Genomic DNA, 15,255 nt, shown 5'->3' on the forward strand with positions numbered 1-15,255 from the left:
TTAATTTGCATTGTCTGATTGGAAAGGAAGGTTGGGCAAGTTGCAAACCTACTCTTGGAGGATCACAAAGTTTAAGCCTACCTCCATGTGCGCATCTATATGAGTAGTTGATTCTCTCTTACTGGAGATAGTTATTACTTGCCATTTATCAGATCAAACCTGGATGTCACCCAGGTCTTGCTGCAATGGACGTGGACTGCTTCTGTATGTGAGGAGATTTGATTGGCGCTGAATTTAGGATTTAAAACCAACCAGCACAGCAGGGTAAAGTAGGAGCACGTGTGGCTAATTGGTTAGCTCTTTGAAAAGGCCAAAGGGCTGAATAGCTGTCGTCTGTGCAATACATTTCCATGTATTAATAACATAGCATTCTGGCCAGGAGTAGTTACAGAGCCTGACAAGAGGGAACTGCAGTAATATCAGAAGTGATGAACTCGTTAACACAGGATGTTAGAAGAGGTCATTGACCTAGCCAGCAGCAGAGAGCTGGAATGAGATCAGTTGCAATATAATCAGGAACATGGAGGGAGAGGGGAGAGGAGGGGAGAGTGAAGGGGGAAGGATACTGAGAGGAATTAATGATCCCAATGGTATGAGGAGCTGAATTAATAGTAGTTGAAATACAATGATTCAGAAGTCCAAAGGGGTTGTGTAATTGTAAACCTTCTATTGTGTGTTAATTCTATTTGCTATTGTTCATTCATGGCTGGTTTCCTTAGATGTCGAGGATATTCATTCTTTTAAAGGAGAAGTGAACTATACATGAGCAAATGATTTATATTTATACAGTTTCTTTCATCACCACATCCTAAAAGTACTATAGAACCAATAAAGTACTATGGAAGTGTAGTCACTATTATAACTTCATAAGAATAATATCTGAGTTTGACACACTCCACACTTTGTATTATTTGTGAGTTTTTAAAATTCATTCAAGGGATGTAGGCATCATTGGTTGGGTCAGACTTTGTTGGCATATGAAACCAACACGTTCATTCGAAAAGATGAGAGACTTAACAAACAATGCAGGTCTTTTTCAATGTATAATCTCTGTTACATCACACTGTAAACGTTTGCTACAAATTCTGTGTCTTATGATCTTATACTCAACAACCACCTGATGAAGGAGCAGTGCTCTGAAAGCTAGTGCTTCCAAATAAACCTGTTGGGACTATAACCTGGTGTTGTGTGATTTTTAACTAATTAAACACTGCTGCTTTGTGCATTGGTGATGAAGGGTGTAAATGTTGAAGGTGATAGATGCCAGTCAAGTAGGCTGCTTTGTCCTGGATTGAGCACAGTTTTAGCTGCCCTCTTCCAGGAGCTAGTGAGGAATATTCTATTACACTCCTCACCTTTGTTTTGTACATAGTGGACAGGCTCTGGGGATTTAGGTAAGTTATTTGCTGCAGGATTCCTAGCCTCTGACCTGTTCTTGTGATCACATTTTTTCATTTGGCTTGTCAAGTTTGGTTTCTGGTTAATGGTAACCCCGAGATGTTGATAGTGGAGGATTCAGTGATGGTAACGCCATCAAATGTTGAGGGGCAGCAGTTAGATTCTCTCTTACTGGAGATAGTTATTGCTTGGCATTTATGTGACACAAGTGTTACTTGCCATTTATCAGATCAAACCTGGATGTCACCCAGGTCTTGCTGCAATGGACGTGGACTGCTTCTGTATGTGAGGAGATTTGATTGGCGCTGAATATTATGCAATCGTCAGTGAACATCCCCATGCTGACCATAATATGGAGGGAAAGTCATTGATGAAGCAGCTGAAGATTGCTCGGCCAAGGACACTACTCTGACCAACTCCTGCAGAGATGTCCTGGAGCTGAAATGACTGACTCCCAACAATTATCTTCCTATGTGTTAGGTATGACTCCAACTTGCAGACTTCTCTGATTCCCTTTGAACACAATTTTGCTAAGACTCCTGTCAGGCAGGTTTCAGTCTTGTAAACACACTCTAACACAATCAAAACTCAGTGTTACCCTTGGTTTAAAAGATTCTAGGTTATTGTGGGTGTAACACACTGCTGACTCTACCTACTGTCAGTTCTGAGGAAGGGTGACTGGACCCAAAACATTAACTCTGATTTCTCTCCACAAATGCTGCCAGATTTGCTGAGCTTTTCCAGCAATTTCTGTTTTTGTTTCTAATGCATTACAGACTCTGCTGTCTTGGATCTAACACACTGCAGACTCAGTACTGGGTCTAACACACTGCAGACTATGTTAACCTGGATCTAACACACTGCAGACTATGTTAACCTGGATTGAACACACACTACAGACTCTGTTATCCTGGTTCTAACACGTATCAAACTCGGTATCATCCTGGTTCCAATGCATTCCTTAGTGTGTTTTCCCAGTTTTGATGGTGGGGTATCTTCCTGCACTGATTTGTAATAGGATGTTAACACTGTCGAACATCAGCTCCCCTCATGCAGACTCCACCTACCATATTAACGAATGCTGACAGGAATACCAGGGAGATGGTAAACACCCCAACTATGGTGCTGTTCAATTTCGACTGGACGATCTTCCTTGATAAACGTTGCAGAGGGTGAGGAAACAGCTGGGGGCAAAAGAAGGATCAAGATCTCAATTACTTAAAGTTTTAAAAAAAAACTCAGAACCTTGTTTGTTACAGTGACAGAATCAACAATTTGAAATCCATTACACAACAGCAAAGTCTAATCCCAACCCATGCAACCTAGTACCTGGGGAGGTTTACCTTGCCTGACACTCTCGGCATGCTCCTTGTGGAATATTCTCCCGCCTCTTGATACAATCAGTGACTTCCCTGGGGAATTTCACCTCAACACGTTCAGTTCTGTAGAAGGGTCACTCGTCCTAAAATGTTAACTCTATTTTCTCTCAACAAATACTGCCAGACCTCCTGAGATTTTCCAGCAATCTCTTTTTTTCTTTCAACACATTCAGTGTTTAAATGGAGTTCAGATATAGACCAGCTACCATAGAGTTATAGAGAGGTACAGCACGGAAACAGACCTTTCGGTCCAATTCATCTGTACTGACCAGATATCCTAACCTAATCTAGTCCCATTTGTCAGCACTTGGCCCACATCCCTGTAAATCCTTCCTATTCATACACCCATCCAGATGCCTTTTAAATGTGGCAATTGAACTAGCCTCCACACTTTCTCTGGCAGCTCATTCCACACATGTATCACCCTCTGTGTGAAAAGTTACCCCTTAGGTCTCTTTTATATCTCTCCCCTATTACCGTAAACCTATACCCTCTAGTTCTGGACTCCCCAACCCAAGGGAAAAGACCTTGTCTATTTATCCTATGAATGCCCCTCATGATTTTATAAATACTCTATAAGATCACCCCTCAGCCTCCGATGCTCCAGGGAAAACAGCCCCAGTCTCTTCATCCTCTCCCTGTAGCTCAAATCCTCCAGCCCTGACAACATCCTTGTAAATCTTTTCTGAACTCTTTCAAGTTTCACAACATCCTTCTGACAGGAAGGAGACCAGAATAGCACACAATATTCCACAAATGGCCTAACCAACATCCTGTACAGCCGCATCTGAATGACAAGCTGGATTCAAGAGGCTGAATGGCTTCCATTATATGGTGTACGTATTATTATATATTAAATCCAGGAATTAAAGTAATGAATGACTGTTTCAGTAAGTTAAAAATCTCACAACGCCCAGTTATATCCAACAGGTTTATTAGGGAGCACTAGCTTTTGGAGTGCTGTTCCTTCAGCTCCCAATGAAGGAGCAGCGCTCTGAAAGCTAGTGCTCCCAAATAAACCTGTTGGACTATAACCTGATGTTGTGTGATTTTTAACTTTGTCCACCCCAGTCCAACACCGGCATCTCCAAATCACGTTTCAGTAAGGAACATTTTCACAGCTGCAGCTAGACAATGAGAGAGAACCAGTCTGAACTGGCCTGGCACTGCATGGACGGTGTTTCTCTCTTGCAATCAACCTGCAGAATAAACAAGATAGAGTTCTTCTTACTTGAAGCTTGAATGTTGACATTGAAACTTCACAGAACTTGTCTCAACATATCAGCTTCCTTTTCTTCCTATGCTTTTTTTTTCCATTCTAATTAAAGAAATTGGCTTAAAGATGATCTTGTAAATAATTTTTAATCCACTCCTCTCAACCTGACATTTTCAATCATGCCTGAGATTGTAGAATGAGCAAAGTGAGAGAAGTTTACACTTAACTGAATATTCATAATAAACATCGATTGAGTGAGCTTTTGTGATAGGATGGTGGGGGGGTGGATTGGCTGAGTCTGATTGGGCTGTCTTCAGAGGGTCAGTGTAGACTTGATGAGGTGAATGGCACTGAATTCTCTGGTTCTCTTACAATTGTATGTCCATCTGATCCAAGAGGAGCGATTGTCCAGCTTGAGCTCACTTTAACACCCATTTTTTACAGTGTGACAGGTGTATTGCCCCAGTCAAATTAAAGCTATGTCCCTTCGTGCTAGCCATCGCCATCCAAGGAAAAAGGCTCTCACTGTCCAACCTATCTAACCCTCTGATTATATTATATGTTTCAAGTCACCTCTCAACCTTCTTCTCTGTAACAAAAACTGCCTCAAGTCCCTCAGCCTTTCCTCGTAAGAACTTCCCTCCATACCAAGCAACATCCTACCAAATCTCCTCTGAACCCTTTCCAAAGCTTCCATATCCTTCCTATAATGCGGTGACCAGAGCTGTACACAATACTCCAAATGTGGCCACACCAGAGATTTGTTCAGCTGCAGCATGACCTCATGGTTCCGAAACTCAATCCCTCTACCAATAAAAGCTAACACACCATATGCCTTCTTAACAACTCTATCAACCTGGGTGGCAACTTTCAGGGATCTATGTACATGGACACCGAGATCTCTCTGCTGATCTACACTACCAAGAATCTTACCATTAGCCCAGTACTCTGCATTCCTGTTACTCCTTCCAAAATGAATCACCTCACGCTTTGCCGCATCAAACTCCATTTGCCACCTCTCAGCCCAGCTCTGCAGCTTATCTATGTCCCTCTGTAACCTGCAAAATCCTTTGGCACTATCCAAAACTCCATCGACCTTAGTGTCTTTCGCAAATTTATTAACCCATCTTTCTATGCCCTCATTCAGGTCATTTATAAAAATAACAAACAGCAGTGGACCCAAAACATATTCTTACGGTACCCCACTAGTAACTGAACTCCAGGATGAATATTTCCCATCAACCACCCACTCTCTTTGTCTTCTTTCAGCTCGTCAATTTCTGATCCAAACAACTAAATCATCCTCAATCCCATGCGTCCGTATTTTGTGCAATAGCTTACAATGGGGAACCTTATCAAATACCTTACTGAGATCCATATGCGCCACATCTACCATTTCACCCTCATACACCTGTTTGGTCACCTTCTCAAAAAACTCAATAAGATTTGTGAGGCATGACCTACCCTTCACAAAACCGTGCTGACTTTCTAATCTACTTATTCCTTTCTAGATGATTATAAATCCGATCTCTTATAACCCTTTCCAACACTTTATCCACAATTGAAGTAAGGCTCACGATCTATAATAACCAGGGTTTTCTCAACTCCTCTTCTTGAATGAGGGAGCAACATTTGCTATCCTCCAGTCTTCTGGCACTATCCAGGTAGACAATATATATTACTGTTGAAATGAGAGTTGTGTGATTTGTTTTATATATATTCATAATATCGTTTTGAGAGTTTAGATTTCAAACTAATGGCATATGCGTGAAAGGACGAACAAAAAACAAAGTCAGACAGCTCTTCCAATCCATGACCTAATCCAATACGTGTCAGATAGCAGACGATTGAAAGCCTCCTCGAGTGTTATAGAGTCATAGAGATGTACAGCATGGACACAGACCCTTCAGTCAAACCCGTCCATGTCGAACAGATATCCTAACCTAATCTAATCTAATTTGCCAGCACTTGGCCCATATCCTTCTAAACCCTCCCTATTCATATACCCATCCAGATGCTTTTTAAATGTTGTAATTGTACTAGCCTCCACCACTTCCTCTGGCAGCTCATTCCATACATGCACCACACTCTGCGTGAAAACGTTGCTCCTTAGGACCCTTTTAAACTTTTCCTATCTCACCCTAAACCTGTGCCCTCAGAGTCAAATATAATGTCTCTGCTAGATAGGAATATTGTACGTTTCAGGGAGAGCTCAGTAACCGTGATGTACAGAACAACCTTGATTATCTGAACGAGATGGGCGAGGAGTATTTTGTTCAGATAACTGAGAGTTCAGATAACGTATTGTTCGGATAATGGATAGCGTTTTTACGGTACCTTGAGATCTTGTTCAGATAATCCGAAAATCAGATAATTGATGTTCAGATAATTGAAGTTACTCTGTAATTGTTTAGCTTGTGAAAGTTCCAGACCAGGAAAGGTTGGCATAAATAGGCAAATTATTAAAAGATTGAGAATATTTAAACTTTCAATATTATAAGTATACATTGAAACATTTTCAGAGTGCACAGGACAGAATTAGGGGTTGGAACTGATGTCAAAGCTAAAGATTTGGTCATTTTCTCTCTGTATTCATTCACAGACTGTTGGTGTTGCTGGCTAGGCAGTATCTATTACCACAGCCTAATTGCCCAGAGGGTAGTTAAGAGTCAACTACGTTGCTGTGGGTCTGGAGTCACATGTAAGCCAGACCAGGTAAAGATGGCAGTTTCTATTCCAAAAGGATATTAGTGAGCCAGATGGTTTTCCCTGACAATCAACAACTGATTCATAGTCATCATTAGATTCGTAATTCTGGATAGTTATTGAATTCAAATTCCACCATCTGCTACGGTGGGATTTGAACCTGGGTCTCCAGAATGTTATCTGGATCAACAGCCCAGCGTTAATACGACAAGACCATCACCTCCCCACTGTATGGAAGGATGATTTCTCTGGAACTGAAATGGTGTACATTAATGATATTGGAGAATATATTAGACTTTTTCTTGTGTGCTTTTAAGTTCATTCAAACTGTGCTCTATATTTAGATGGGTTTGTTTATTTTATTTTCCTGGAAAAGCGCAGCAGGTCAGGCAGCATCCAAGGAGCAGGAGAATCGACGTTTAGGGCATGAGCCCTTCTTCCTGAAGAAGGCCTCATGCCCGAAACGTCAATTCTCCTGCTCCTTGGATGCTGCCTGACCTGCTGCGCTTTTCCAGCAACACATTTTCAGCTCTGATCTCCAGCATCTGCAGTCCTCACTTTCTCCTTATTTTATTTTCCCCCTTGTATATCATAAACCTCTGTTTTATAATGAAAGAGAAAGAATATAATGCGCCTATGTTTCTGCGAATGACCACCAAGTTAGTAAACTGAAACAGATCTATCAAGCTAGATTTCATTTTGGGATCTTACTTAACCAGTAGTAGAATGAGCTGGGATCATAATACCATTTTGTCAGTATCGCTGGATCCAAATCCTGATATCCCTTTCCAACAGCACTGTGGGTGTCATGATACCCCAAGGACTGCAGCAGCTGAAGAAGGCAGCTTAGAAATTCTAAGGGTAGAAAGACCCTAATGGGAGTTATCGACTGGCCCCCAAACAGTAATGTGGTTGGAGGGTGTAAGTTGAATAAGGAGTTGAAGTTGGCCTGTCGCAAAGGTACTACCACAGTTATTGTGGGGGACTTCAACATGCAAGTAGACTGGGAGAATCAGCATGATACTGGACTCAAAAAAGGGAGTTTGTGGAGTGCCTCCGAGATGGATTCTTAGAACAGCTTGTACTGGAGCCTACCAGGGAGAAGGCAATTCTGGATCTGGTGTTGTGCAATGAAATGGATTTGATCAGTGCCCTCGAAGTAAAGGAGATGGTGATCATGTTATGATAAGTTTTAATCTGCAATTTGAGAGGGAGAAGGGAGAATCGGAAGTGTCAGTATTGCAGTATTGCAAAGGGCACCATGGAGCTATGAGGGAGGAGCTGGCCAATGTTCAATGGTTCAATACCCTAGCAGGGATGACAGTGGAATGATGATGACAGGTATTTCTAGATATAATGCAGAAGGTGAAGGATCAGTTCATTCCAAAGAGGAAGAAAGATCCTAAGGGGAGGCAGGAGCGGCTGTGGCTGACAAGGGAACTGAAGGACTGTATAAAGGTAAAAGAGAAGATGTGTAACATAGCAAAGATGAGCGGGAAGCCGGAGGACTGGGAAACCTTTAAAGAGCAACAGAGGATAACTAAAAAAAAAATACATGGAGAAAAAAAATTAGGTACGAAGGCAAACTGGCCAAAAGTATAAAAGAGGATCATAAAAGCTTTTTTTTAGGTATGTGAAAAGAAAAAAAATGGTTAAGACTAAAACTGGGCCCTTGAAGACAGAAACAGGTGAATTTATTGTGGGGAACAAGGAAATGGCAGAAGATTGAATAGGTACTTTGGATCTGTCTTCACTGGAGAAGACACAAGCAATCTCCCAGATGTAATTGTGGCTGAAGGACCGAGGGTAATGGATGAACTGAAGGGAATTTATATTAGGCAGGAAATGGTGTTGGAGAGACTGTTAGGTCTGAAGGCTGATAAGTCCACGGGGCCTGATGGTCTGCATCCCAGGGTACTGAAGGAGGTGGCTCTAGACAGCGTGGACGCATTGGTAATCATTTTCCAATGTTCTACAGATTCAGGATCACTTCCTGCGGATTAGAGCTTGGCTAATGGTGTCCCACTTTTCAATAAAGGAGGGAGAGAGAAAACAGGGAATTGTGGACCAGTTAGTCTGACCTCAGTGGTGGGAAAGATGCTGGAGTCAATTATAAAAGATGAAATTACGGCTCATTTGGATAGCAGTAACAGGATAGGTCAGCACGGATTTACAAAGGGGAAATCGTGCTTGACTAATCTTCTGGAACATTTTGAAGATGTAACTATGAAGATGGGAAAGGGAGAGCCAGTGAATGTAGTGTACCTGGACTTTCGGAAAGCTTTTGATAAAGTCCGACATAGGAGATTAGTGAGCAAAGTTAGGGCATATGGTACTGGGGACAAAATACTGACTTGGATTGAAAATTGGTTGGCTGACAGGAAGCAAAGAGTAACGGGTCCCTTTCAGAATGGCAGGCGGTGACCAGTGGGGTACCACAAGGTTCGGTGCTGGAACCTCAGCTGTTTACAATATACAGTAAGGATATAGATGAAGGCATTAAAAAGAATATTGGCAAATTTGCTAATGACACAAAACTGGGTGGCAGGGTGAGGAGGATGTTACGAGAATAAAGGGTGACTTGGACAGGTTAGGTGAGTGGACAAATGCATGGCAGATGCAGTTTAATGTGGATAAGTGTGTGGTTATCCACTTTAGTGGCAAGAACAGGAAGGCAGATTACTATCTAAATGGAGTCAAGATAGGTAAAGGGGAAGTACAACGTGATCTAGGTGTTCTTGTACATCAGTCAATGAAAGCAAGCATGCAGGTACAGCAGGCAGTGAAGAAAGCAAATGGCATGCTGGCCTTCATAACAAGAGGAATTGAGTATAGAAGCAAAGAGGTCCTTCTGCAGCTGTACAGGGCCCTGGTGAGACCGCACCTGGAGTACTGTGTGCAGTTTTGGTCTCCTACTTTGAGGAAGGACATTCTGGCTATTGAGGGAGTGCAGTGTGGGTTCACAAGGTCAATTTCTGGAATGGCCGGACTATCATATGTTGAAAGATTGGAGCAACTGGGCTTGTATACATTTGAGGTTAGAAGGATGAGAGGGGATCTGATTGAGACGTATAAAATTATTAAAGGATTGGACACTCTGGAGGCAGCAAGTATGTTTCTGCTGATGGGTGAGTCCAGAACCAGAGGACACAGCTTAAAAAATAAGGGGTAGGCCATTTAGAACAGAGTTGAGGAAAAACTTTTTCACCCAGAGAGTGGTGGATATATGGGATGCTCTGCCCCAGAAGGCAGTGGAGGCCAAGTCTCTGGATACTTTCAAGGAAGAGATAGATAGAGCTCTTAAAGATAGTGGAATCAAGGGTTATGGGGATAAGAGAGGAACAGGATAGTGATTGTGGATGATCAGCCATGATCATAATGAATGGTGGTGCTGGCTTGAAGGGCCAAATGGCCTACTCCTGTCACCAATATCTCCTCAAGGAAAACTAAGGATTAGCAAAAAGTGCTGACCCAACCAGTGATGGCCTTGAAAAAAATTCTTAAAAATTAGTGTAAATAAAACAAGTCACTGATTTAACTGTGCACAATGACAATTCCAACAACAAAAGGCTCTATTTAAGATAATAGATACAGACTGGTACTGGGCTGCGGTGGATTAACTCTAATGTTATTCACTGCAGATGGGGAGAACTACCTACAGGATAAACAAAACCAAATTTCAGCTTTTAAACCACAATTTAAAGTTTAAAAAAGTTAACTGGAGATGGAAGGAGGTTTGGAAGCAATTCTCACAAAAGCAGTCAAAGGTTGATTCAACTCTTTAACTCATCAGTAAAAATCAGATCTGCTTACAAAATTCTTGTAGACCTTATGGGACAAAGAGCAAACTGGAATCATCATTCATACTACAATAGCTTCTAGTTCGTGTAATTATAAATCCCAAGACATTTCAGAGAAAAATTCAACTTGGAGCCAGATTGAGGAGATATTCGGGCAAATGACCCAAAGGTTGGCCAAGGAAATGAGGGACAAAGCAAGATAGTGAGGTAAGAGAAAGACCTAAGGATTGAATTCATTAGTTTGGGGTCTTCGCTTTTGAAGGCATGACTACCAATGGCGGAGCAATTAAAATCAGGGATATTCAAAAGGCTAATATAAGAGGGAGCTAGAGTAATTGTCACAGTTTTAGGATAAAGGGTAGCAATTTAAAACAGAGATGAGATATATAGAACAAAGAACATTTACAGCCCAGAAACAGGCCCTTCAAGCCTGAGCAAATCCAAATCTACTGTCTAAACCTGTCGCCCAATTCCTAAGCATCTGTGTACCTCTGCTCCTTCTACTCATGCATCTGTCCAGACGCATCTTAAATGAATCTACCATGCCTGCCTCGACTACCTCTGCTGGCAACGTGTTCCAGGCACCTACTACCCTTTGTGCGAAGTACTTGCCGTGTGTATCCCCCTTAAACTTTCCACCTCTCACCTTGAAAGTGTGACCTCTCGTTATTGAATCCTTCACCCTGGGAAAAAGCTTGCCCCTATCCACCCTATCTATACCCTTCATGATTTTGTAAACCTCAATCAGATCCCCCCTCAATCTCCTTTTTTATAATGAAAATAAACCTAACCTACTCAACCTCTCTTCATAGCTAGCACCTTCCATACCAGGTAACATCCTTGTAAACCTTCTCTGCATCCTCTCCAAAGCGTCCACATCCTTTTGGTAATGTGGCGACCAGAACTGTACACAGTATTCTAAATGTGGCCGAACCAATGTCTTGTACAATTTTAACATGACTTGCCAGCTCTTATACTCAATACCCCGTCCAATGAAGGCAAGCATACAATATGCCTTCTTGACCACTCTATGCACCTGTGCAGCAAACTTCAGGATACAATGGACCTGCACTCCCAGATCTCTCTGCCCATCAACTTTTCCCAAGGCTCTTCCGTTTGTTGTATAATTCACTCTACTATTACTCTTGCCTAAATGCATCACCTCACATTTGTCTGGATTGAAAACCATCTGCCACTTTTCCGCTCAACTCTCCAGTCTATCTATATCGTCCTGTATTCTCTGACAGCCCCTTATGCTTTCTGCTTCTCCCTGTGTGGTGAATCTGTGTGGAGGATGGTGGAACATTAAATAAATTAAGGAGGAGGCAGACAAGTTTCTAATTAGCAATGAGTTGAAAAAGTTATGGAGAGCAGGCAGAAAATAAAACCGAAACTGAGATGAGATAAGACTTAATTAATTGATAAGCCGTATTAAATAGTGGAGCAGGCTCAAGGAACAACGTTGCCTGCTTCTGCTCCTACTTCTATATTCTTATGAAATAATAGAGATAGGAAGAGATGGGTTGATCAAAGGATTTAAAAGCAAAGATGAGAGTTTTAAAAATTGAGGTATCATTTCATTGAGATCCAGGATAAGTCAGAGTATAGGGCCTCAAAAGACTGGCATGGTGGTCCAGTGGTTAGCTACTGCTACCTCACAGCACCAGAATCCTGGGTTCAATCCCTGCCTCGGGTGACTGTCTGTGTGGAGTTTGCACGTTTTCCCCTTTGCTGTGTGGGTTTCCTGCAGATGCTCTGTTTTCCTCCAAAGAAGGGCAGGCCAGGTGAACTGGCCATGCCAAATAGTCTGTGATGTTAGGTGCATTAATCAAAGGTAAATGTGGGGGAATGGGTCTGGGTAGGTTACTCTTTGGAGGTTGGTGTGGACTTGTTGGGCCAAATGGCCTTTTTCTACGCTAGGGAATCTAATCTAAAATCTGCAAGTTGATGGAGGATGTAATACTGTAGACTATTCAAGAATTCACTCGCCTGGTGAAACTGCATGTTACCCAATTCCCAGTTAATGCTCCCTTTCCACATAGTCCAGCAATTTTCTCCCCTTCAAGTACTCATTCAATTCCCACCAGGAGATTACTATTACATCTGATTCCTCCATCATTTTTGGCAGCACATTATAAAAAGTGTCAAAAAAAAATTTCTGTGCTCAATGGGATAATCAAAAACTTATTTGAAAAATGGTTGAAAATTTACTTTTTATCATAATTGAGAACTGATATCATGAAGCTGTTCAGCATTATTTATAAACAGTGCACTATTAAAAATTCAAAGGTTTTTATGCAGCATGTTTACATTTGGAAGATTAACTAAGATCTGCCAAGCTCAACAAGAACACTTACAACTCAGTTTGCCAACTTATGTTCGACAGTTCCTGCACCTTTTGCTGCATGACCCCATGACTCGGACCCTCCACTCATACAGGCTTTTCTCTTCCACCTCCAATATTTTACATTATGAATGAGTGAAAATGCTCAAAGGAAATGATTTTAAAATGCACAATTAATTTCAATGCCCCTGTGCCGACATTAATTTGGAATTCCCGGAGCTCCATAGTGTCATAGAGATGTACAGCACAGAAACAGACCCTTCAGTCCAACCTGTCCATGCTGACCTGATATCCCAAACCAATCTAGTCCCACCTGCCAGCATCTGGCCTATATCCCTCCAAACCCTTCCTATTCATATACCCATCCAAATGCCTTTTAAATGTTGCAATTGTGCTAGCCTTCATCACTTCCTCTGGCAGCTCATTCCATATACATACCACCCTCTGTGTGAAAAGGTTGCCCCTTAGGTCTCTTTTATATCTTTCCCCTCTTACCCTAAACCTATGCCCTCTAGTTCTGGACTCCCCCACCCCAGGGAAGAGACTTTGTCTATTTATCCTATCAATGCATCTCATAATTTTGTAAACCTCTATAAGGTCACCCGATGCTCCAGTGAAAACAGCCCCAGCCTGTTCAGCCTCTCCCTATAGCTCAAATCCTTCAACCCTGGCAACGTCCTTGTAAATCTTTTCTGAACCCTTTCAAGTTTCACAACATCTTTCTGATATGAAGGAGACCAGAAGTGCACACAATATTCTAACAGTGACCTAACCAATATCCTGTATAGCCTCAACATGACCTCCCAACTCCTGTATTCAATACTCTGACCAATAAAGGAAAGCATACCAAATGCCTTCTTCACTATCCTATCTACCACTTTCAAGGAGCTATGAACCTGCACTCCAAGCTCTTTTTGTTCAGCAACATTCCTCAGGATTTTACCATCAAGTGTAAAAATCCTGCGAAGATTTGCTTTCCCAAAATGCAGCACCTCATATTTATCTAAATTAAATTCCATCTGCCACTCCTCAACCCATTGGCTTATCTGGTCCAGATCCCATTATATTCCGAGGTAACCTTCTTCGCTATCCACTACACCTCCAATTTTGGTGTCATATTCAAACTTACTAACTATACCTCTTATGCTCACATCCATATCATTTATATAAATGATGAAAAGTAGTGGACCCAGCACTGATCTTTGTGGCACTCCACTAGTCACAGGCCTCCAGTCAGAAAAACAATCCTCCACCATCACCCTCTGTCTTCTACCTTTGAGCCAATTTTGTATTCAAATGGCTAGTTCTCAATGTCTTCCATGAGATCTAAACTTGGTAACCATTTCCCATGGGAAACCTTGTCGAATGCCTCACTGAAGTCCATATAGATCATGTACACCACTCTGCCCACATTAATCCTCTCTGTTACCTCTTCAAAAAACTTAATCATGGAGTTGTAAAGCACAGAAGCAGCCGTTTGGCCCACCAGATAAATGTTGGTCATCAAGCAACTATCTACCCATATTCCACCCATGTTCAGCACTTGGCTTGTAGCTTTGCATGTTATGGCATTTCAAGTATTAACCTAAATAGTTCTTAAATGTTCTTGTGACAGCTCTCTTTTCTATCACTCTTTTCTTTCAGACAGTAAGTACCAAATGCCTACCACCCTCTGGGTACACATAAATCCCCTCTAAACTTCGCCCTTCACCTTAAATCAATGTCACCTGCTTATTGACCTGTCTACTAAGGAGAAATGTTTTTATTTTCAATCTACCATAGGTATACTCCCCATAATTTTGTATACTTCAATCATGTGCCCCTTGGCTTTCTCTATTCTACAGAAAGCAATCCAGCCTATCTTATCTCTCTTCATGTAAGTTTTTCAGTTATATCTGCCTCTCTGATTTCTATACCTGCATCATCCTTCCAAAAAAGGTAAAATCACCATAGTCGCAGCAGACAAAATGGCTGCTCACTCATTAAACAGAGGTGAGTGGTGGTGACTTTAACCAAAAGATCTCTACACCTCAGGCAAGGGTTGAGGTTGAGAAGACAAGACCTTAATGTTAACCTCAATCAGTGCAAGAATTGAACCTGTGCTGTTAGTACCAGTCTGCATTGCAAACAAGTTGTCCAGCAAACTGAACTAATGAGCCCCAATCCTTCTCTACACTGAATACAGATGCAAAGTACTCATTTGAAACCTTTTATGTCTCCTGACGATACTCATAGATCTCCCTAATGGGCTTTATTCTTTCCTTGGGTTTTTTTTTGCCTCTTCTAAATGCTTTTGGATTTTTATTTACTTTAACTGCAAGAGTTTTTTCATGTCCCCACTTTGCTTTCCTAATTTCTTTAAATTAACCCCTGCACCTTCTGTACTTCTCCAGGGATATTTGGTGTTTTGAA

The 15,255-nt window shown here is 41.7% G+C and overlaps 1 protein-coding gene across 4 annotated transcripts in view; it reads right to left on the bottom strand.

Moving 5' to 3' along the window:
* Positions 1-15,255, bottom strand: part of adcy5 (adenylate cyclase 5) — a 429,739-nt gene that overhangs the window by 44,341 nt on the left and 370,143 nt on the right. For all 4 annotated transcript variants that reach the window (XM_072579926.1, XM_072579927.1, XM_072579925.1 and 1 more), the window contains exon 13: positions 2,466-2,582. In XM_072579926.1, the coding sequence (XP_072436027.1) occupies positions 2,466-2,582 (117 nt within the window). The remainder of the gene's footprint in view (positions 1-2,465; positions 2,583-15,255) is intronic.

This window comes from Chiloscyllium punctatum, chromosome 10 (assembly GCF_047496795.1).
Source record: "Chiloscyllium punctatum isolate Juve2018m chromosome 10, sChiPun1.3, whole genome shotgun sequence".
NCBI classification, from domain to species: domain Eukaryota; kingdom Metazoa; phylum Chordata; class Chondrichthyes; order Orectolobiformes; family Hemiscylliidae; genus Chiloscyllium; species Chiloscyllium punctatum.